Source organism: Ceratotherium simum, chromosome 28 (assembly GCF_057802395.1).
Source record: "Ceratotherium simum simum isolate JZ-2026a chromosome 28, ASM5780239v1, whole genome shotgun sequence".
In the NCBI taxonomy this organism is placed as follows: Eukaryota; Metazoa; Chordata; class Mammalia; order Perissodactyla; family Rhinocerotidae; genus Ceratotherium; species Ceratotherium simum.
The window spans coordinates 24,983,003-25,008,223 of NC_141927.1; the positions used below are offsets into that span (position 1 = coordinate 24,983,003).

General features: G+C 36.5%; 1 protein-coding gene across 1 annotated transcript in view; it reads left to right on the plus strand.

Annotated features, from left to right (window-relative positions):
• Positions 1-3,019: 3,019 nt before the first annotated feature.
• Positions 3,020-25,221, plus strand: part of LOC106799995 (rho GTPase-activating protein 7-like) — a 270,378-nt gene continuing 248,176 nt past the window's right edge. The window contains exon 1 of the mRNA XM_014786307.2: positions 3,020-4,042. Coding sequence (XP_014641793.2) covers positions 3,020-4,042 — 1,023 coding nt within the window. The remainder of the gene's footprint in view (positions 4,043-25,221) is intronic.

Genomic DNA, 25,221 nt, shown 5'->3' on the forward strand with positions numbered 1-25,221 from the left:
ATGACATATAATGCTTATGTTAAGAAATGGTGTTACAAAATTAACCCAAACAATAAATTTGAAATCACTTTGTGTCTAAACATCTTATGCACTAATATCACAAAAAGAAAATTTGGACATTTCACAAATATTTTCCAGAATCGTTACATAATTAGAGATACGTAGAGTCTCTGTAATATGAATATAGTGGTGTTTGAACACACGAATTTAAGAAGTGAAAAATCCCCATGGAAATACACTTCATAAAATCTACACCCTAGAATGACCTACACTTTTCCAGATCCTTCATCCCAGTCTTCAGCAACTGAGCTCATTCTGGATGAAACTGTATAAAAAGGATTACCAAAAAAAATGTAATACAAATTTGCAAAATAAGTAGTTAGTAGGTAGAAATATAATTTGAAATAAGGCAGCCTGGCGAGGAGACTCACAGGGAAAGTCAGCTCTTTGACAAAGATGTTTCGATCTTACAGCATGGATTCCAGTCAATTCAGATGATTTAGAAAATGAGGCTAATATTCTCAGATGCAATTGACGATAATCCAATGTTCCTTTTTATTAATATTCTGTTCAGCCTTTAGAACACAGTGGCAGATTTCAACTATAAATCTTACAAATCAGAATTTAAATAGGAAGTATGGATAAGAAAGCTTGCAGAGATAAATTTTTAAAAAATCTGTGAGACCACAGGATATGGACTGAGCACTCAAAAGGTAGTGATGATGGTCATAATCACAATTAGGAAACTTATGTCTAAAACTAAAGACACTGTACCTTCACAAGAATGATCTGGAAATGTCCAAAGAAGCTAGATTAGAAGTTAGGACAGGAGTTAATGTTGTGTTGAATCTATCTAATTTACAATCCCTCTTGGCAGCTAGATTGTCTCAGAACGTGTTGAACTGTCTTCTTTGACGTTATAAAAATACTTACCTACTTGCCAAGGTTGAGTGAAATAAGTTAATTAATATTATGGTAAGGTCTTAACAGCAAAATTTGTATGTAATCTGTTCCCCAAGGGGTTAATAAAACTCTATTTTTCCTTAGTAAAAGAAATGACACCAGAATTCAGTCTCAACTTAAATGTAAATGTGGCTTAGGAATGACACAGTAACACCACTTGGCATTTCTTAAGTTACCCTGATCTTTCTACCCTGGATAAAAATAAAGAAAAGAAAGCATCTAAAACAGAACCGCCCTATTACAACCCAAATTTGCCCATGAAAGCAGAAATTTTCTGGCCTGCATCTATGCGTTTTTTCCACTTTCCGTAGCCTCCCACACTATAATGACTTATGCATGGAATTCAGGGACTTTATATTTTCTTTTGAGTGCAAAATGAATGCCAACATGGAAAATGTGAATGCTGACCATTTTCAAAGATGGTACAGACCTTTGAGGGAACCAAATAGTATCCAGAAAGATATTTGGTCAGGCTGGAGTACCAAATTCTAGTACATTCCTCAACTTCACTGGTCTTTACAGGATGGGAATATTTACCTTTCTGGCATGTGCTTAGTCAGAATAGCTTGAAATTTTTGGTGGGGAGTCAGAGTCCTTTTCAATAGACTGAAGTGACCCAAAACCAGCCCAGCAGTTAATCTTGTTTATGGCTAAAATCAATAAACCAATCCATGTTACGTGCTAACGGTTCTTATGTGGAGTAAAAACCAGACGTGTCTGCTCTTTGAATGGGATATTTCTTTTACAGTGCAGTAATTTGGTTTCATTATGGGACAACATTTAGGTCAGTCGTTTTTATAAGGCTGAGTTTACATTGGTATAATTTGTTTCCTTTAATGAAGGGTTTGAATAATTCAAGGCAAAAGAATGGATACCTGGAATGTGTTTATATTCTGACCTTATCTTATGCCTGGTTTTCTTGTTTACTTCAATTTTTATGGCCAAATTCTAACAGAAGTATACAAACCAAACTCCTTAGAAGCCAAAGAGAACGAGACTGAAATTTCTGAAGAATTGTCCCACTTGTGTTATCATGCGCATATCTTCTTTTTGGTTCACCTGAACTCTTGCCTGAGGAGTTTAGATTTTATTCATACTAAAGATATGTGGAGGGAAGGGGCAGAGGTAGACTCTCATTCCATGGAGACAAGAACGTTTGTTGGCTGTCTTAGCCTGGGCCTTAGAACCAGGGCTTAGTCTGAATCTTGGCTTACTTCCTCGATGTATAATCTTGGGCAAGTCATTTAATTTCTCTAAACTTCATTGATACTACCTTGCTAGCCAGTAGTAGCAGTAATAGAATGCATGTAAATGTGTTTATCCTAAGGCATTGTGTATGTATGTGTTATGCTTTCTTATCCATGAATTATGTGTTAATATGAGCTAAACTGGATTATTCCATGTTTCTCAGTCACTCCCTGGAGTAAATACATCCTGGTAATTTGGAATCTGCTTTAGCTCTTTCACACACTAATACATTACATGTGCTATCTCTACAGCTCAATTTTGCATGAACAGTTCCCTAGTGGCCTTTGTAATGACTTGTGTTCACAAAAGTAAACCAGGAAAGCATGTGAGCTAGAGCAACAAGTTTCTTCCGGTGACTTTTATTAAATATTGCAATCCAAATATTTTCTTTATGGAGTTTTAAATGTTCAATATTTATATTTTTATTCATTAATAGAACAATCAGGCCAGCTGCATTTAAAAGTATTGTCAATAATTTTTGACCAGAAATATAAAATGTGAAATTTTCTTCTAATATTAAGCTGCTTCTTAAAGAAGTAATACTATTAAAGTTATTAAACAGAAGCTTTATAAAATCTCTTACTTAATCTTTCATAGTACAGATTAAGTGCTCTCTTCTACAAGATATATTTTGACTTTAGAACTATATCCTGAACTATGCGTTTTTTTAAATTTTTTAATAGGTGGTGAAATGACAAAACTCACTCTCCTCTTCAATTAGTGAATTTGAAGTAATATTTCATCAAACTCCATCTCCTGTAGTCTCATATGGAATGTATCTCTCTATCTGTTGTTAAACTACGATGACATGTCTGTTGCTATCAGAAAGAGAAGCTGGGAAGAACATGTGACCCAATGGATGGGACAGCCTTTTAATTCTGATGATTATAACACAGCATGTCATCATGGACTAGGAGCTGACAGCTTGCAGGCAAGTATGGAAAAAGATGCAACTCTAAATGTGGACGGCAAAGAGAAGTGTGCTTCACTACCAGACTGCTGTCCTGGATCAGAGCTGAGAGATTTTCCTGGGAGGCCAATGGGTCACATTTCAAAAGAGGTGGATGAAAATGACAGCCAAGAAGGTGAAGATCAGTTTCTTTCTCTGGAGGCCAGCACGGAAACACTAGTGCACGTTTCTGATGAGGATACCGATTCCGATCTGTATCTTCCAGATGATAAACAGATTTTAATTACCCAAGAGCGTAAAACATCAGACCAACATAGTGTCACAGGAGCGGGCTCCTTGGTAAAGACACTGCCCATTATGGAAAGTAACCAAGATTCTTATAACTCCTGGGGAATGGCTGCTGGAGCTGATTTAGTGCTGGTAGAAGAAAGGGGGGAGAGAAAAGTTGTCGACATTATAAGTAAAAGCCTGGAGCTTTGTAATGATATAAGCTTAAGTGAAATAAAAGAGGCATCCAAAATCAGTGCATGCGATTCTTTGAATGTGAAAGATATTGTGCCTGAGAAGCAATTGCTTAATTCTGCTGTAATTGCTCAGCAACGAAGGAAACCCGACTTCCCTAAAGATGGACATGAAAGAAACACCTGCAGTCTAGTCCAAGATGAGTTCTTGGCTATTCCTTGTACAGACAGAGGACTGCCGTTATTGAAAGCAGATTCTGGAAGCTGCCTTCTGCAGCCTCCTTCCTGCCCTAGGGGAATGTCAGCTGAAAATGACCTGGAGAAGAGTGGTTTCTCAGAACATCAAAACAAAAGTCTTCCAAGGGTCAACTCAGGAGATGGTATGCAGTGTTTACACTTAAAGGAGACTCTGGCCACCCAGGAACCCACAGATAACCAAGTCAGACTTCGCAAAAGAAAGGTAAGACACATGCACAGATTATCTGGCTTTTGGAATTTTGTAAATATCCTTGTTTCCATCACTTATTATTTTGCTAGGATTAAAGAGATAGTGTAGTGTAGTGTACCTGTAGTGTAATTGTATAACTCAGACAGGATCTTCTTGGGGAAACCATCAAGATATGTAAAAGTTTAAATATAATAACCTATCCATTTTACTAGTAATATTTATTGTGGTTTATGAACATTCTATTTTGGAATTGTATTGAAGACAGAATTGGTTTCACTTTCTTTAGTTGGAATTAAATAGCCACCAGATAGCTCACACTTCAAGCCCTATCTAATTTTTAGAAAACAAGTCATGGTACTTTTTTATTTAATATCATTTATTTGGGCTTGTTTCTTTCTCCCTTTAAAAAGTATATTTTATCATAGTAAAAATAGTATAAATCACATATTAAAAATGATCCCTTTACATATACAAAGGCAATAGTACCCCCTCCATCAACCTAGATATGCTGATGCTATTTTAAATGATACCCTGGCACATTCACTATCAATACATATATCAACTTTTCTTTAACTCTTCACCAAAAAGGGCAAATAACTGAAATTATTTTTTATGCCAAGGCCCCTTTGACTAATCTATAGATGCCGTGCTCCGTTAAGAAGTTTCCAAATGAGAGAAGCAAAGATTGGAGTGGAGCTACATGAAGCATAGTTTAGCTAGTGAGCTGTTGACCAAAGTTTGCCTTATCTTTAGGATTTCCCCCAAATTCTTCCAACAATGTAGTGCTCTATAATCCTAGTGTCAATACAGGTACAATTTCTTCTGTAAATCCAACATGGCCATTGGCATTGAAAAAACCCTGCAGATTGGACACTTTAGGGTAACATCCTTGCCCCACTTTTGATACAATATTAATCTATAATTGCAATTCTGCTAACACAAAACTAATGTGCTTAGTTCTGTTCAACTGAGGCTATCTACACTGAGAAAAAAAATCTCCAACTCTCTTTGTGGTGAAGAAATCTGGTTTCCAAAAACTGTGGTTTTGCTAACAAACTAGATCAGTAACATGTCATAAGCTAGTTTAAGTGAAGTCAAAGACTTTACAGCAATGATCCGTGTGCTCCAATTGTATGCCTACAGAGCATTCTGTGCTTCTGGCAAACCCTTCCTTAAATTGTATTTAAATGTTAATGCTCCATAAAGTTGTTATGGTTGGAATGCTCAGGTCACTTTTTCAGAAATGCCCATATATCCTATCAAATCTGCTGGAGGGAATGCAATAATGACTTAAGAAAGTATTAACTGACCTATGACATAGTTCCCCTAAAATAAGACAAACCCTGCCCAACTGCTGACAGAAACATTAAACATTCCAGAAACATATGCTCACCACTTGGACATTTATATCAATACTAAGAATGCTGGAAAGAATTTGCTCTTGGACATGTCACTATAGCATGATTGCATTGTGAGCGCTGTAATTATATCTCATTTACAAGTTCTAACTTAAATATTCTATTTTAAGCATTTCATCATTCTAAAGTGTTATGGCATTGTCTGGTGGAATATTTGCGTTGACTCTACAACTCATTTGGGATGCTCTGTAATAAACAGATTAAATGCAAAATTTCAGATATGGAATTTATTCTGGAAAAATGCAGTTTTGGAAGAAGTGTCTAAAATCAAAATGTGTAGGAATTTTTGTTCTATTTGTTGTTGAAAGAGTGTTAAAATACCTTTGAATTGGCAATCAGCCATTTTAGAACTTTACCAAAAGAAATAATAAAACAAATTCATAAAAATATATGTACAGAGATGTTCATCATTTTATTGTGTGTTACTGACAAAGAAAGGGAACAACTCAAATTTCCACCAGTAAAGAATTTGCTTGATTATTGTTTATCTATAGTATGGAATGCTATGAAGCCACTAAAAAGATGGGGTGAGATCCACGTGCACTAACTTTGAATGATGCTCATGCTATAGTGCATCTGGAAAAAGACAGTGATAGACCAATACATATAGCACATCCCAACCTTATATGACAAAAAGTGTATATAGATAGACATAGATATAGACAATACAGATGATGATATAGATATAGATATAGATATAGATATAGATATAGATATAGATATAGATATAGACAAGGGTATAAATCTCTCTATATTACAAAATAAGAATATGCAAAATTCTGGCTAAATAGGCACAAAATTATTAACAGCAGTTACTTTGAGAGAATGGAATTAAAATGGTAGAAGCAGGGGATTTTCACATTTTAGCCTATATAATTTTTATAAAAGGTGATAGAATTATGAGTGAAATGCATACAATGAGCAGAAGTACAAAAACAAAATAATATTAGATATATAAGCGATTTGAAGCATTTTCTACATGGCACAAAATGACCTTTTATCTATATAGTTATTATGATTATTATTACATTTATGAAATGTAAACAAATATTTACAAAGTTTTTCAAAATATCAACAAGGGTTCCAATCAGCTACTTGATTCCGAATGCCAGTACAGCTAGTTTAAAGTAGATAAACCTTTTGGAGAGACACACAAGCCACATTTTCATGTCTGAAGCGTTAGGTGCCGGATTCTGAAAAGAGTTTGCTTAATTGTCTGTATCTTTAAAACTATTTGTCAGTCATGATGACAGCTTTAAGATTAGCGTTCAGAAAGGTGAAATAGAATATAAGCTAATAAAGTTTTAGTTAGAGAACTTTAACCAGCTGATTATCTGATGGTCATGTGAGTGAACCAAATCCTTCATTGAGTTTATGAGCATGAATTTTTTTGTGTGTCAGGATATAATCAAGGTTCTAAGACTTGAAAAAACTGAAAACAAAAACAGATCTTATAAGAGTGATCCTCAGAATGTACTGAAATAGTACTCTAGAAATATCATTGTACCTTAGATATAAATTATCATTCCTTGAAACCTATAAATCTTGGCAGGCATTCATTGTTTTGCATGATGTATTTTTTCCTGTTTTCCAATGATATTTCTGCCCATCAAGGACAGCCACACATGTATTTATTAGGAGTCTCAATTGGAGAGGACTGCATTGGTAGTATATGTAAATATTAACCTTTTAAGCTAATAATTTTCCTAAATATGATGAAATATATCATTAAATAGAAGCCACTGAAATCAAAGGAAAACCAAATAGATTATAAGCAGACATTAGCAAAATGAGTCAGAAGGTCGTGTGGTATATGACCAATGCTTATTGGGCGTGGGTGGGTTTTTGGGGTAAGGCAGCTGGTTGAGAGCAATTCTCAGAGACAAATTCCAAAGAAATTTGGAGGAGGGAGACAGTCTAAGAAGTGGTCTCTTTAAACCAAATGAGATGTGAAGATGGAAAATATGTAGGGAAAGACTTGAGGTTAGACTTTTTTAAAGAACTAGTATGTTTATTCTGATGGTGGTTTACTAATTAAAGAGAGTCCAAAATTCAGTCTTCTCTAGAGACTATTTAAACAGTTCCCAAATTTTTGAATAACAATAACATTATATAAATATATGAACATATTTTTATTTGCTCACATAAGACATAATCCATATTACAAAGCAAAATATACTCCAAAAGATAATGCAAAAATGATCTGAACATTTGAACAAAAACCTCGCATTTCAACAATAAACTAAACTATATCATTTAAGATATAGAATTGACTGTTGTCATAGAAAACCGGGATAAAAGTGGCTTAAACAGCATCTTTCTCTCACACACGTGATAATTGGGTATAAGCAGTTCTGGCAAACATGTGGGCTCTGTGTTTTCAAAACCCCAGACTTCTTTTATCCAGCTGCTCTGCCACCTTGAGCCCTTATCCATATTCAAGTCAGTGGGAAGACAAAAGGGTGCAGAGGTGGCCACACTCTGAGTAAAGGCAGAACTCAGAAGGTGCACACTTCTTTTTCTCTCGTATTTCATCTGCTAGAACATCTTTGGATGGCCACACCTAGCAATAAGGGCTGAGAAATAGAGTCTGCATTCTGGGAAAGCAGGTGTCTGCTAAAAATTCCATTATCAAGGAAGAAGGGGAAATTTTATACTGAGGGATAACTCATAACACAAATATGTTGAGGAACAACACCCTAATATAAATATATTCTGGTATATCAAGGCATGTTGTGAAGGGAATAAACAGGCTGCATATATGTTCTGTAGTATTCTGTATAAATACTAGATGCTTTAATTTCACACTATAGAATACCTTTCCATGTTAGGAAACTATTTTATATGTTGACGTGATATCAATCAAAAGCTACACTTTTTCTTCCGGAAAAATCACCGAGGAGCAAAACATTATACTGTACATACTGTACTTTATCTCTGGACAAATGTAATATATTAATTAGCAAAGATTGAGAAAAATCAAATATTTTCTCCTTACTCTGTCTTTAAAATATGTATAAATTTGGTAAAAACGCACCTGTACCTGAAATGAACTTCTCATTCCTTTCTATGACCTTCTTGTTCCTTTCTGTCTCCTGGATGCCTATATGGGAGCCTTGTAGCATGGGGAGGCTAACATTGACTGATGGGTGACATAAGAACGTAGTAAATTATGCAGAAGATACAATGGACCAAGATAGGAGGCCAACTGGAAGAATATAAAAGGGAAGGAAAAAATTGTCTAAGAAATTAAAACCAAAAAGATGGTTACATTAAGGCACCAAGATATGTTGAATGAAAGCAAGGACTAGAAGAATTAGCGTTTGTTAATAAGCCTAGTATCAGCTGACAAAGAGGGAAGGAATGAAAAACAGGTAAGTATATATAGCACTGCAGATAGATTCATAATAACAGTGTGATTTAACACAGAGGTCACACTGGTTTTAAAGACATAGCCTTGTTGAGCAGATTGTATTGTTTCTAAACTTTGTTTCCCTAGGTCCAGGATTAGAGCTGGCAGAGAAAAGTTGTTACCAGATGGAAAGTGCGTGTGTAGATGGATAACACCAGGTCTTCTCAGCCATATTTTTAGCTGGGTTTGTGTCCCAGGTAAAGCTGATAACTTTGTGAGTAGCTCATTTTGTGTCATTGGGCCACTGAAAACCATCAAATTATTTCATACCATTTAAACTGGTTTTGCCTAATAAACAACTGGAAAGACAAAACCATATTTGCAGATATTTGAGGCTCAAATATTTTGCCTCATAATAAACATAATTCCCCTAAAACCAACTAGAAATGCAAAAAACATTGAATTATATGATAAAAGATAACACTATATATAGGGTCTGGTAAAATCAATCAGTAATCAGTATTGAGCATTTTCAATATCCCAGGCCCTGTTCTATGTACTTGGTATACCACTACGAGCCAGACAGCAGAGTTCCTTACATTGTGAAGCATATAGTCCCTGAAACGCTGTTGGAGTTCCCAAATAAGGCTTCTGTTTGACTGACACATGAGGCTAGCACTGAAGGGAGGGAACAGAGTGAGAGAGAAAGAGAGAAGGCGAGGGGAGGGGCCCAGAAGGAGGAGAAGGACAGGGAGAAGAATGAAAACAGAGAGAGAGAGGATAGGCTAAAATAGGATGCCAAGGAAAGCATTGCTCGATTGCCAGGAAAAGCAGTATAGGTCCTTGACAAAAAGTGAGTTTGTAGCAGGTTGGAATCGGATGCTGTTTCGACATGGTAAAGTTATAGTTATCACCAGCAGAAGTTCAGCAAGGAGACAAGGAACACGAATTAGACGCCAGCAATTACAGAGCAGGTGGAGATAAATTACTGTTACTATCATTTCACATGAGGAACTCTGACAACTAGAGCCAGCCCTCATGGGCTCTATCTCCCCCAGCTAAAGGGGAAGCCCTGATAAGTTCGTACTGCAAGATCCTCAGATGTTTTCACTTTGGGGGGACATTCCCTGTTTTCCTCCGACAAGTCAGTTGCTTGATTCTCTCTTCACTCATAGAGGACTTATTCCTGTTATAATGTTTACTACAAATTCATTTTATCTCACCATTGTTAACTAAAACATAAGCTCATTGGGGCAGTTTTATGTCTGTAGCAATTCAATTTTGTGTCTGTAGCATCCAGCCCAGGGCTTAGAACCCTGTTCAAAAATGTTTGAATGAATGAATATTTATGTCATGGTAAAGGATTTATTTTCAGAAAACAGTATCAGGTGTCAAGATCCCCAGTGATAAAGATGCAGAAGAAATGAAGTCATACAACCAAAATCAATGACCAGATATCCCATACTTTATCCCATAGTCTCCTCTCTGTTCTCCCTCCTAGTTCTGTGCTAAACATGGCAAGAGGGAACAAGAGGGAGGAAAGAACTACATAAAATCTGAGTCTCTGAGGCAACTTGCAAGTTTAAGATTATTATTACCATATGCCACAAAACAACTAATTAATTGTGACTAATTAGTTATATAGCAATCAATGAGTAGTAAATGTTATTTAGAATCTACTCAATTGTCTCTAGAAAGAAGTAATTGTCTCTAGAAAGAAGTAGGCAAGGATGAGTGTAGAAAAGGAAAATATTAGAATATTCATTCACATTTATTTTTAATTTATCCTTTAATTTTGCATGTGTTTCATAATATATATATTAATACAAAAGTATATGTGATATAGGTTATAAACAAATAAGATATACATGCTCGCTGAGGAGTACATAATCAAAAATGATGGGAGGCCACCAGTCTAGAAATTCTCTGGCTTTTCTGGTTAATGTCACTTTGAGGAAGTTGGGAGTGGAGTGGAGGGGAGATGACAAGAATAATAGAGTAAGGGTTTGAAAGATGAATGAGTACCAGAAATTGAGGGACATTTATTTCGAGTGTCAGACAATAATAAATTTCTTTTTAATTTCTATTGTGAAAACCACACAAAGTAGGGAGATTTGCTGTCAGCTGCCTTTAAGGCAGAAAAATATACTCTGAATGAGAGCAATTAGGTCTGAATGTTTCTTGTTCCAGATATTTTTGAAAAAAGTAGTTATGGTGTGTGATGGGTCTCTGATCCAAGCAACGACTTGGACCAAAACTGCAAATTTACATTATTAGTAACAAGATCATTAATAAGTTCATGTTAACCCAGCATCAGCTTTTATTGGAGCAAGAATTAATATACTTTTATGATGTTATTTTAAATAATTAATGGTTATTTCAGAGCCAATTGCCCATTAGAGGCTATCATAAGAGTGAAATTGATTTAGTTTCTTCCTCATGGATTTCTGTTACTATAAACCAGGACCAACTTATTAATCTTTTAATACCAACAAAATCACCATAGTTTGGCTGCCTCCCTCGAAGAAATGCCAATATCCACAAAAGCTGGGATTACTAGCATAAGCTACATAACAGGACCCTGCCTCTGTTATCTGGGTACTGAACACAATGGTGCCAGCAGAATCTGTTCATTTTCTGGCTCGTGTTCTTAGAAATAAAGTACTTATCCCCGCTGCCAACAAGATCTCTGTGCCACAGATAATTTTCTAACTGTCAAGAAAATTATAGTGCTACTTTAGAGATAACCTCACAATTTTCAAAGGAAATATAAGCAACTAGGAAAGTACACTTTTATTCTTTCTTCAGTTCTATTTCTACATTGGCACAGGAATAAAACTAGTGATTAATGAACCTCTTCAATTTTTGGTTCTATTTTTTGAGCCAGTGAAACTTCAAAGGGTTTACTGCTTTTTATATACCTTAAAAGTTAACCCAGAGGTTTTAAAAAAAAAAAAAGTTGAAATAGCATCATTATTTGGTCTAGAAAATGAATAGCTTGGTCTGAGCTTGATTTTCTAACCAAGAGAGTAAGCTGTGCTGAGAAGAAGGAGCACAATCTAAATTGAGGGGTGTTAGTTAACCTTGTGAGCCTTAAATGAAAAATGGAGACACCGGTCCGTACCTTATAAGGTTTTAGGAACATTAAATGAGAGAAAATGTGATTGAACAGCTGCATAGTACAACCACTAGAACAATCCATTTTTTAACCAAAACTCGAGGTGAAGATTTGGCAGTTAAATAACTGAAGAATTGCAAAATTATTTTATCTGGGAATAGGTCAAATTCTAGTGGAAACTGTATTCACAGCATATATGGCCAGCCAGGGTGGCTACTTTAGTTGGAAATTTCCAGAGGGCTGCACGGCTCATGGTCAGCCTCCACAGCATCTACACTACTAACAGAGCAAGGCATAGAACAAAGGAATTAGGCCAATGGACTCTGAAACCAAACTGCTTCCCTCACTTACAGCTTTGTGATCTTGTGTGTTGCTTATTCTCTCTGTGCCTCAGTGTTTTCATTTGTATAGTGGGATACTTCACTTGGTTGTTAGGAAGATTAAATAAGTTTAAGTATATATAAAGTAATTAAAACAGTACCTGACACATGGTAAAAACACCTTGTGACTTTACCTATTAGTAGTAGGTTTCTGGTGGTGATTTTTCTTTGTTTATTTTACAAAATTGCCCTAATTACAGATCTGAGAGTAAGTTGAACTATCTGGGAATAGTTGTGGGGATAGACTGACAAAATTTGAGTGAGGATTTATAAAGTAAGTCAACCCACATGGATCCCTTTGCCACCTAGTTATCATTATATAGTAGAACCTGGAATACACGTTCATTAACTAAATGTGATTAATTAAATTAAATAAATGTGAAGCACCTTCTCTTTCTCATGCACTTTGCTCTGCATGGTGTGGAATCTGAATAAGAATCCTTTATGCATCCTAACTGGAAGGATTTCCCCTGCATGTTAGCAGGGGCAATGTAACACAGTTAACAAATAGCAAAATATTCAGTTAAACTCACTTGAATAACTGTTACTATTAGAACCTAATGTAATATTAGGTTTTGAACTACAAGTAAGTAACGTCTTAGTTCAACTCAATCCCAGGTAGAAATTATTAGGACCTCTGGAGCTAGAGCATTACAGGTTAGGAGAGGGACCCCATCCAGATGAGGAGGTCAGAGAAGGCTTCGCCCAGGGGTGCCGAGTTGAGCTTTGAAGGATGCGAAGACCTTGCCCTTGTGAGAATGAGAGACTCTTAGGGAGTAAGTGAAATAAGCAAATACTTCCAAAAAACCATCATGTCAACAGATACTTTTAAATGCTAAGTTTTTTTTGCAGACTATTTCATGGTGATATGAAAATCAGAAGAGGATGACAGGACTTCATATGCTGGACTTTAGCTTAGGCAAAGCAGCTGTCTGTTTTCAGATTTAGGTTTTTAGCTAAGCAATTTCTGGATTCACTTTATCAAAAATAAGTAAATAATCTAGATTTGAACATACTAATGAGTCCTGAAAAAGATGCTAGCCATGTTAATTTGCTCCCCAGCTAGTGTTGGATTAGTTAGCAGCAAATGACATGAAGATCATGTAAATTTGCTTGGTGACTGAAACATGATCAGGAGATATATGAACAAAATGGTTCAACTAGAAAATGCTGATGATATGAGATGGTGATCCCCACTAACTCTCATACCCTCATAGATGGGTAAGAATCGTCTCTGGAAGGCTATTAATTAATTTTTTTATAATTATGGATGACTTTAACAAGATGATTTAACAGCATAACTGACTAAAAGCAGGAGAAGTGAAAAAGCAAGAGAGTAATTCCTTGCTGGTTAAAAATTCAGTTCTGATTATGATGTTTCACATTCTGCTCACATATTGACCCAATGCACAGCTGGAAATTTTCTTTAGAGTCGCTTTGAAGAGGTACCCAAAGGTATTTCAGCCAGAGTGTAGCAGACAAGAAATGTACTTCATAAATATCTGATAAAGGGTAAATTTCAATTTTCGTCTTACTTGAATATAAATCAAGAAATTCTTTAATAATATGAGCCCATAGGCCCTGTGAGTGATGTGAATTCTTTGATGGGTGACCATGTGTTCAGAGCACGGCACTCAGTGACCATGCAGTTGCTACACGACAAATCCTGAGTGAGAAAGATTAGTGGCCAATCTCACTGTGCTGGATAACAGGCTTCGTTTCCAACATTATTTAAATATTGTTTGGATTAAATGTCGATTTATGCAACAAAATCCATTTATGAATTTCTGAATGAGTTCAACTTTTTCTTAAGAGAATTATGAAGTGTATAAAGCCCAAACCTATAGCAGGAATGCTAAGGATAAAATAAATTCACTTAACATAAATGTTATATATATATAAAAAATTAAGACATATGTAATACATGTGTATAAATTATATACATATATAAATTAATTTTCAATATCTGTAATAATCAAGCACAATTTGAGATGCAGTATTTGGCTTCCTACAACAAGCACCATCTTTACTGATACTTGGAGTAGAGGAGGTGACAAAAGACACAGGAACTAAGTGGTCATGACCACAGGGACATTAGCAAGTCAGCTGATGGTGCTCTGCTCCCACATGTTTCCAAAGGAGAGGCACAAGGAAAGCGGAAGCAGGCCCAGCCTCTGTGGTAGATATCACCTTCGGGGCCTATGGACCATTCTCTCACCCACCCCCCCACCCACCTGCAAAGGCACAGAGAAGTGGAGTTAGAGTCAGCATATCTGACTGGTGCCTACATTAGGAAACAAATAGCTGAGCTTTTGGGTGTGGAGTAGTTATTTCTCGCAGGATACATTTGCCATTGTGTGAATGGGACTTTAATTTTCAATCCATTCCTCAATAATATCCTTCGCATTTTGTCTTCCTTTTGCTGTAAGATGGTAACATGATGTTTAATGTCCAGTTACACGTTCATTTACCCAACAAGCAAGACGTCGTTCAGTGGACTAGAGTGTTGTAGGCAGCATTCTACAAACAAGTATGGGATGAAAGACAGAGAGTTTGCTTCTCATATGTTCATGGAATGTTCCAGCTGGAAGAGACTTTAAACATCCTTGCATTTCACTTTAACTGGAATAATGTGAGTGTATTGACAGGGCGAAGGAGCTGTAATTTAGAGTGTTAATAGTGGTATGTCCTGTTACCAATGCAAAGTCGCTGCCCCCTGGAGAAGATGCTGAGTTGCATATTATCATGGAAAAGCTATAATTTAAAAGTAATCAGCAAGAACTGGCCAACATAGAAATGTAACACAAACCTAATATTAAGGTTTTTTTGAACGATGAAAGGAAATGTTTTATCCTTCTATTTCAGACATTTGTCCACTTTGTGTGCAGGGGGAAAAAAAACAGCTTTGAGAATTTAACTACCATTTCAGGTATATGCTGACAAAGATATAAAATAAATTTTTAAAAACTGAAACTAGAGTCTGAAATGAAGTTGGTGTTTCTCAGATTCTCCTCGTTTCTAGTTTTATAATAAAAAGTTGCTCTTTCCTGAGGCATGTATTTTCATTTAATTCAATTATTCCGTACTCTTTCGCTGTGATCAACATAGACTTTTATCATAAATATTATCTCTGTCCACTTAGAAGTTACAAAGTGCTTTCTCTCAGATGTCCGCAGTGTTTGGTTTGAGGCATGATAAATTTTAAACAAGCTGAAAAGTATTTCAAACAAGTTCCATACTGTGAGCAATCATTAAGGAGGGCATGGGAGAAAGGAGGCTAGCCAGTGGATTTCGGTATAATCTTCATGCAAATTTGTCTTTTAAACATATTAGTGATCATATAAAGCGCTGAATTTTTATACTTAAAATTCTATCTATATTGGAAACAAAAAGCATGCTAAGTTGTAGGTCAACCTGTCCTGGGCAACTTAAAATGGAAATAAATCTATTTTTCACTTGCAATACCTTATAGCTATTGCAATCTTAAATTCCCAATCCTGACCACTGAGGTAATTTATTTTCTTGATAGAGAATAAATGGGAAATAGTCGTATTGCTTATGAAATTTAATTTCTAACTTTCATGTAAATCTGTTAAAAGGACTAAATTTACTCAGGAGATGTCAATAGATAAGTCACTACATTGACAGAGTGAGTGCTGCGTGTGAGCTGCTGCCCAATATTTGTGCCTCCAGGGGTTCCTTCCAAGCCCAGAGGGCTGCGCAACACTGAGTGGGAGCTCCAGTTCATGTGCAAATCATCATGAGTAAGGGGAACATGGCGGGGATGGTGGATAAAGAACAAGGAGAACTGCAGGCTCAAAGAGGGAACATTGAACGCTACTATTTGTTATCAACCTACATCGAAGTCATTTTGCATCTGTTGTTTAAGATGAGAGACTAAAATAGAATATTGTGAATAACAAAAATGGCCACACGATGGTTTCCTAGATGACGTAGGGGCTCGTGGAAGAAAAATAAAAGTCAGTCTCTACTAAGGAGGAAATGGTAGAAGTGTGTTAATAAAACCCAGGAACCCCTGCTATTGGAAGGGAATATAAAGCAGACACCAAGTTATGCTTAAAATACCAAAGAGGCGTAGCCAACACACTTAAGGTGAACGATAACCTTAAGGATTGTCTAGGGATTTCTGTTGTTGTTGTGCTACATTTCAAGTCCAGGTACGTTACACTTGACACCGTGTTTTCAAGTAATTGTTACCATTTCGACCACTTAATAAAACTCCACTCTGGAAAAATTATTAGTAAATTAGCAAATATTTCTCCCTGAGGTTGCTGGCCAGGCCACTTTCAGACCCATGGTAATCTCTCTCCTGCATGTCAGTCATTATGCAACCCCCGTCATGGTCAGTGGGCACCCAGGTGAGGAGCAGACAAGATTTTCCCTGACGTGCACTACTGTTCGCCTAGAGGGACTGCTTATGTTCAAAGTGACATATTTACCTTCTCCCACTGCTGCTGCCTTGGTTCTTTCTGCACAGAATTCCATTGCCACTTTGATAACACCCTTCTGCATTCCTAACCTTCTTCTTGTGAAACTTTCTGGAACCAAAAGAACTAAATAGGTACATATAATTAAGAGTGAGTCATAAGCAATATCCACTACCCAAATGTACAGTCCCATCCTTTCACTTAGGAAGCAGTTTAAAAAGCCAAATTTACTTTGACAATGCAAATTAAAGTGTATTCATAGCTCTAAGAACTAAAGGAAATCAATCCATGTGTAAAAGTCATGTTTCAGAAATTCAAAATGCTTATTAAAAACTGCTGTTAGATTCATATTTTTATGTGTCTATATATACCTGTAGGCTAGTCATAGTTCCATAAAGTTAGATTTATATTGTTACATGTCTATGTATGCCTGTGGGTAAATCATAGTCTTAGAAATTTCTAGAATGTTCTAGAAAAATGAAAATTTAGAGATCTGGAATCTATCTTCACTTTAGAAACAATGTAGAAATGCACCTGTGAGTATAGCTATAATTATCAATTGTTATAAAAATAGTAATTCTACATCCTCAATATTTCTCATCCCTATCTCATTAATCCCCCCACCATCTCTTGCTCGAATTACTGCAACATCATCCTAACGGTTTCTTTGGGTCCAGTCCTAATCCCCACCAATCTATTCTCCATACTGCAGTCCAAATTATCCTTATACAATGCAAATCTGTCCCTCTCCCCTCCCCTCCTATAGCTTTAAAATTACAATATGCTAGACAAAGTTTTCAAGGACAGTCACAATCTGGGTTCTGTTTACCTACGTGTTCTCATTCTGTGCTTCTCCTCATCTCACATTTCACAGTTTACATTAAACTTCTGCCAGTTACCTAAGATCATCATACTCTCTCTTTCACGCAGAAAGCTCTCCGCAGCCCACATTCCTGCCTTTGCCATTCTTCAGGTGACATCCTAAATGTCGCTTCACTCAAAAAGTCTTCCCCGAACCCTTCAGACTGAATGGGGGCGTCCTCCTGCTTGTTTTCTGTGCGTGCTGTCACCCCCTGTACATACGCTAGCATAGCACTTATCACACTGCGTTGCATTTTCTATCCACTTATCCATGGCATAGTGATTGAATTGTAGCACCCAAAAGCATGTGCATGTCCTAACCCCTGGAACCTGTGAATGTGACCTCATTTGGAAAAAGGGTCTTTGCAAATGTAATTAAGTTAAGGATCCCAAGACGGGATCATCCTGAATTACCTGGGTGAACCCTAAATTCAGTGCCAAGTTTACTTATGAAAGACAGAAGAGGAGAAGACACAGACACAGAGGAGAAGGCCGTGTGAAGATGCAGGCAGAGACTGGAGTGATACAGCCACCAGCCAAGGAACACCTGGAGCCTCCAGAAGCTGGAAGGCAAGGAAGGATCCTCCCCTAGAGCCTTCCTAGGTAGCGAGGTCCTGCCAACCCACTTTGATTAATCTGGCCCCAGGGACTGTGAAAGACAAAATTTCTGTAGTTTTAGGCATATGCCTGGGCTTGAGGGGCACTTGGTACGTTTCTGTAGACTGAATGATTGAGTGAAGACCAGGACAGCATTTCAAGTGTTATCTTGGTGCACAGTAATAATTAATACTACTCTTTTCACTGTCTTCTTGTTCCAACTAAATCACTTAGTCACCTCACGCTACATTTCCTCATCTTTAATTCAACCTGATAGCTCTTTAGAAATTATAATAAAAAATAACTGTAAACTATAGTGAATAATATGAGGATATTTCTACATAAAATGTACCTTATTTTCTTTGAGAGATAGCATGCTTTCCATAGTCACAAGTAATTATACGAAGTCAAAATTCCTGAATGAATTCCAAGCTTTAAATTGTCTCATTGTTTAACTCAAAAAAAAGATACTTTCAGTAAGATAGCATTGGTTCATTTATCAACTACCTATTTTTATCTTTTATTATTGAAGTGATACATGTACATGGCCAAAAAAAATAAAGCATAAAATGAAAAGTTAAATTTCCTCTCTGACTAGTCCCATTCTTCCAAAGACTACCGTTGTTAACTGTCTCCAGTTCTGGTTCATTACCTATATAACTATAAGTACATGCTTTTATTTATACTTATTAATTAATGACATGACATAGAATTTATGATGTCCATTTGTGAAAGACGAGGTATTTCATTTGTATATTTAATATTCCTTGACTACTTGATTAGTTTGCTAGGTTCTTGTAACAAAGAACCTCAAATTGCATGCTTAAACAACAGAAATTTTTTGTCACAGTTCTGAAGGCCAGAAGTCTGAGATCAAGGTGTCAGCAGGGTTGGTTCCTTCTGTTGGCAATGACGGAGAATCTGTTCCATGCCTCTGTCCTAGCTTCTGGTGGTTTGCTGGTAATCTTCAGTGTTCCTTGGCTTGTAGACACATCATCCTGATCTCTGCCTTTATGTCCACATGGCGTTGTGTGTGTGTGTCTGTGTCCAGATTTCCTCTTTTTATAAGGATGGTAATCATATCGGAGTGGAGGCCCATCCTACTCCAGTATGACTTCATAAATTTTCAACATATGAATTTGTGGGGTGGGAAGAGACACAATTCAACCCATAACAACTACTTATATTGTGCCAAGCACAGACAACATAATGGACCAGAACAACAGGCTGACAAATTTTCTATTATCAAAAACTTACATTTCAATGGAATTCAGTATTCTGGTACTAACTCAAAGCTTCTCTCTTGTGCCTACTGATTTTTATTGTTTATGTATTTTTAGTTCTTCAGGTATTTGTCTTCATGAATGTGACTGCTAGTTAAATGCTTATTCCTCTATTTGTTGATTTATCCATTTTAAATAGTATTTATTGTATTTTTATTTCAAAAGTTTAGAAAATTAGCACTTATCCCTTAGTCTATCTCTTTTCCTCTACTCTGTCTCCTAATTTTTGTTGATGATATTATTTTTATATTTTCAAGATTTTAGCGTATGCACTCCTTCTTCTGCCTATAATGTTCCATGCTACATCTTTACGTCCATAGGGGTCATTATTTTCCCCATATTTTAATTAATGATTAAGCAGGTTTAGAATTCTAGGCTCATTATTTTTTCCTTGAAAAACTTGCTGACATTGCTCAACTCTCTTGTGACACAGTATTTAAGACGTGAAGATCTATGTCACACTGATAACTTGTTTTTAAGTCTCTGGATGTTCTTAAGATATTTTCTTTATCCTTGGAGTTATAAAATTTATCGGGATGTGACTTGACCTTTGCTTCTTTTAAGTGCAATCCAATGTTTACTAAGATCTTCCAATCTGAAAAGCCATGTCTTTCATCAGCTTATTCCTTCCAATACTTTATAAGTATTGCCACCTCCCCTTGTTTCTGTCCAGAATTCCTATTGGATGTTTTCGAATAACTTGTATCTGTGTCTCTTAACTTCCATCTATTATTTGACATTTCTTTGTATTTTTGCTTTATTTACTATGAGATTTCTTTGACTCACTGGACCAGATCAGCCACTTGGTTTTCAGATATATCCATTTTGGTATTCACTATCTATTGAAATATTTATTGTGTCAGTCATATTTTTAACTTACGTAGCTCTTTCGTGTTTTCATTCAATTACCTAGTCAATAAACAGTTATTGAGACTTACTGTGTACCAAGCACTCTTCTGGATGTGAGAGATACAAAATAACATCTTTGCTTTCAAGGTCCTACTTTCTAGTATAAGGAAACAGAAAATTAATCAACAAGTGAGTAGTAAACCAACTAAGGAGTAGAATGAACAAATGAAGGAAAAGAATCAAAGAATAGGATCCCAGAAGCCATGTCAAGAAGCTGTTTCTAAAAGAAGAGTGAAATCAAACATTTCAAATGCTGTGGGTAGATCAAGAAGAAGCTTGGCATTTAACAACAGAAGGTCCTTTGGCCAGCTTGTTCATAGCAATTTTGGTGGGAACAGATGCTTGATTTCAGTGGGTTCAAGAGAAAAAGGGAAGACAGTAATCGAAGAAAGTGAGCAAAGCCAACTATTAAATAATGATTTGATATTTGCTATAAAAGAAATTGAAGAAGGAGAGTGGAAGCCAGAGGAGGATGTGAAGTCAAGGGAAATTTTTTTTTAAGTTTTTAATGGAAGATATTTGGAAGCTGATAGAAATGACCCAGTAGAGGAAATATCATTGCTCCAAGAGAGGAGGCAGCTCTAAGAGTGATGTTTTTGAATGGATGAGAGAGGAGGGGATCCAGTGTCCAGTGGATGGATTAGGTTTAGATGGGACCTGCGAGTTCACACCCATAACAAGAGGGAAGCAGAAGAATACGAGGTATGTTCCCTGCTCTCTCTTTGCTAGTAACACGATCATGTTTTATAGATGCAACTCTCGCAAATCTCTCTGAGAGTACTAATTATAGGAATAATTTAATGTGAAGTTTAGAGGGTTTTTTTTTTTTTTTTTGATGAGGACGATTAGCCCTGAGCTAACATCTATTGCCAATCCTCCTCTCTTTGCTGAGGACGATTCGCCCTGGGCTAACGTCTGTGCCCATCTTCCTCTACTTTATATGGGACGCCACCACAACATGGCTTGATAAGCGGTGCCTAGGTCCACGCCTGGGATCCAAACCTACGAACCCCAGGCCACCAAAGTGGAGTGCGTGAACTTAACCACTGCACCACCAGGCTGACCCCTAGAGGTTTTTAATGTGTTGATGGTATTACCTGAATTATTTCTTTTTGTGCAGTGGTTTGTTTCCCCGCTATTGATTTTTCTTGAAGATTTAGTGATTTTGGTTGGTCTTTCCCAGTTATGACTAAGGAAAATTGGTTAGAATAGGTGACTGGTGCGTGATCTCTCTGTGATTCTTGTAGAAATATATCATTTATATGTTTTCACTTTTCATGTCTCTGCTCTATCCACATGCTTAGCTCAGTGTGAGGAGGTACCAAGTTAAATTCCTTGCTCTCTCCCTGGATCCAGTTTTTTCTCTTATTCTGGTTCATTCTACACAGTATAATCAGATTTAACCTTCCTAAGAAAACAGCACCATCAGGTTATTTCTCTTCATAAAAAAGTTAACCTATCTCTTGGTTTTTATCAGATGAAGATCATATCCCCCAGCTTATATTTTAAAGTCCTCTACATTTAGTCTTTGTTCAAATTTTGTGTTTACTCTCACTACTCTAACGAGTCCTATAGAAATGCACTACAAATCCATGCTTTCTGGCCACCCGGGGCTCTGTGAGTCTCTTACTAGTCAGTCTATATACCTACTTGCCTTACTCCAGCATTTAGCACTTAACTATTTCAAACCCATTCTGCTCTCTCTATAAGTTCCCAAAGCTACACCTTCCTTCCTCTCTCCCTGAAAATGTCTTCACCGAGAAAGGAAGTAAAATGAATGAAAGTTAATAATTTTTTTTTCATCTTGTTTGTGGATGAAGCTAATAAATGCCCTGATTTGGTGGGACTATATGCTCACTGAGAGCAGTGTTTTCCCTGCGTAGTTTCAGTGATCAATATGTTATAGTAAGAAACAGGAAGTTGTCTAGCGGATGGATGGATGGATGGATGGGTGGGTGGGTGGGCAGATGGATGGATGAATGAGTGAGTCTGTACTCCCCTGGCCACAACTGACTACAGGACTGTCTCCATTTTTAGTAAGGCTGATGTAGGAGAAAAGCCCAACCTCCCTTACTATGTGTCTAGAAGAAGAGAAAAAGAAATACTATGCTGTCTTCTCACGTTGTTGACTCTGATGTTTTAATTTCTTTGATTTTACATACATGGAGAAGTGTATCCCACAATAAAAGTGTAACTGTTTGCATAAACATATATATATGTTTTTCTTTTTTTTTTTTTTGCTGAGGAAAATTTGCTGAGCTAACAACCATTGCCAATCTTCCTCTTTTTTTCCTTGAGGAAGATTAGCCCTGAGCCAACATCTGTGCCAATCTTCCTCTCCTTTGTATGTGGGTTGCCACCACAGCATGGCTTGACGAGTGGTGTAGGTCTGCACCTGGGATCCGAACCTGTGAACCTGGGCCGCCGAAGTGGAGTGTCCCAAACTCAACCACTACACCACAGAGCCGGCCCCATAGACATATTTTTGTTAACTCATTCAATCATTAATTCATCCATTTAGTTTTTTTTTCTTTTTTTAACCATCTAACATTTGGGCATTATTTTAGTTGCCAGACAATCAAAGATGAATGTTACTGTCATTCTCCTCAAGAAACTCAAAAACCTTGAATGAAAAACATTCATAACTCTAACTTTTATGGCGCATGGTCCTTTAGTGTGGTGACTGTTCATCCTAGTTTCTCTGGTCACTCTGGTTTATGCCTGTTGTCCCCACATTCTGCTTAGGTCTCCCTTTCACTGTCTGAAGTGTCCCATTTAGGTGACAAATTACATGGTTGACTTATGTCCTAGCCATACTAAAAAGAACTGTGGTGTGGATATACGTGTAAGAATGAAAATGTTCCTTGTTTCTTCTTCCAGATTTAAATTTCTTAGAGGGGTAAGAAAATTCTGTTGAAATTATTAGAACATATTTGCTTATGTTTCTAATTTTCCTAATATTTTGAAAACCTTAATCCAATCTTTTTTGATAGATATTAAACTTTGGATAACTGGCTTAATGCTTTAAAAACGTCATGAAAAATAAAGCTCCTCAGCTGGATGTTCACAGAAAGCTACGGAAGAGCTAATATTCACAAAGCAATAAATGATACTAATTAGGTTCCTGAAGCAATACTAAAATAATTTTTTATTTATTCTATTTAAAGTTCAAAAAGTATAAAATGCTTATTACTTTTAAATGGATACATTTCCTCCATCACGATTCACTCCAATAGCTTCTTTTTGCCTCAAGAAGCAACCTACTCACTTTTCTTATTCCCTGGAAAATGGTAAATATACTGAGAACTGATTATCTTGTAGAAGTTTCTACACCACCCATTCAGAATTCAGTGGAGAACTGGTTATGAAATAATGAAACAAGCATGTGGGAACTACCGAATATACTAGGTTGAAGGAAATAACGAGAGTTTACGTTCTTCCTCTTTAGAGTTTACATAATTTCACTCAGCTAATTAGTTTGCCAAGATGACATCCTGGTCTCTTTCACATCGCAAACTCCATTCTTAATGCCACATACCCAACACTTGTCAATCACTGACCTCAGTCCATAGTATGTTCTCAAGATTTGAGTAGCTGCCTCAGAGTTTGTATTTCCCTCAATTTACCTCAGAGCTGAAATACTCCAAGGAGTCTCCCCATCTCTGGAAGAGATTTTGTGGTTATGGTTATGTCTTTCTTTCCATTGTGAAACTACTACTGTTTATAATCTTTATTTTCTATGGTGGCTATTCATAATAGGGTCTTTTATTCACTTTCTTTCTTTAATTCACTAAGTCAGTCCAAAAATCTCCATGGCTTCTGGGCACATGCTAAGAATAACAGAAAATTCATTATTTTAACCACTATTTTTCAGCCAAAGACCTGATAGGAAAGAGGCCTGTCGCTGGGCTCTCAAAATCAGAAGACTAAAGTCCTTTTGAATCAAAATTGAAAATCAAGGTTTTTTTTCCACAGCAAATATTTTCAGAAACAAACTTTAATTAAGATATCTGTACAGTATTATAGGAAATACCTTTTTTTTAAGGCTGTTTTAAATAAATTCAACCTGATACAGCACGTTTAAGTCAAAAAAGGAAAACTAGCTACAAATATTTAGAATTTTACTACTTTTTAAAATTGAAATTACAGTTTGGTCTTCTTTGTCTATTAAAAGAGCTAATTATGTTAATTATGTTGCTATCAAAATATGTTCTCATTCAGTCATTAATACCTGCAGTTTGATTTGGTATAAATCATGGGAAATTTAGTGACCAAATAAAAGAAAAACAAGAAAAAAACTTTAGGGAATTAATCTCCGAGCTCTTTGATTCTCAATAAACCAGACTGATGAATTTTCACGTACATACTACACACCTGTAACACTGAACCTGTTATTGTTTCTTATGCTATAATGGAGCAGGGCACAGAGGTACCTAATGGAAGAGCGCTGTTCCCATCCCAGCTCTCACAGCACCTCTGACCTCAAGGAAGTCAGTCCCTTCCCCAGGCTTGTCTCCTCATTATCCAGGGGAGGATGTTGAATTAGGAAACCTTTATGTCCCTCCAGCTCCCCACTTCGCCAATTCCCACACAATTGTTAGTTAGTAAATTGTGTTCGTGTCTCAACATAATGATTCTTGTTTATTTGTCAGTGTTTACTCACAGGTGTTAGAATTTGTCACACACACACAAAAAAATTGTCACTGCAATGGAAAAGTTACAACAGCGTCACTGAAAAAGACTTTAAAGTTTCTCTTCTGAAAATGTCTTCCTGTTTCATGTGGGTGGTTTACTCGTAGATTCCACCTGAGCATTGGGGATCTGT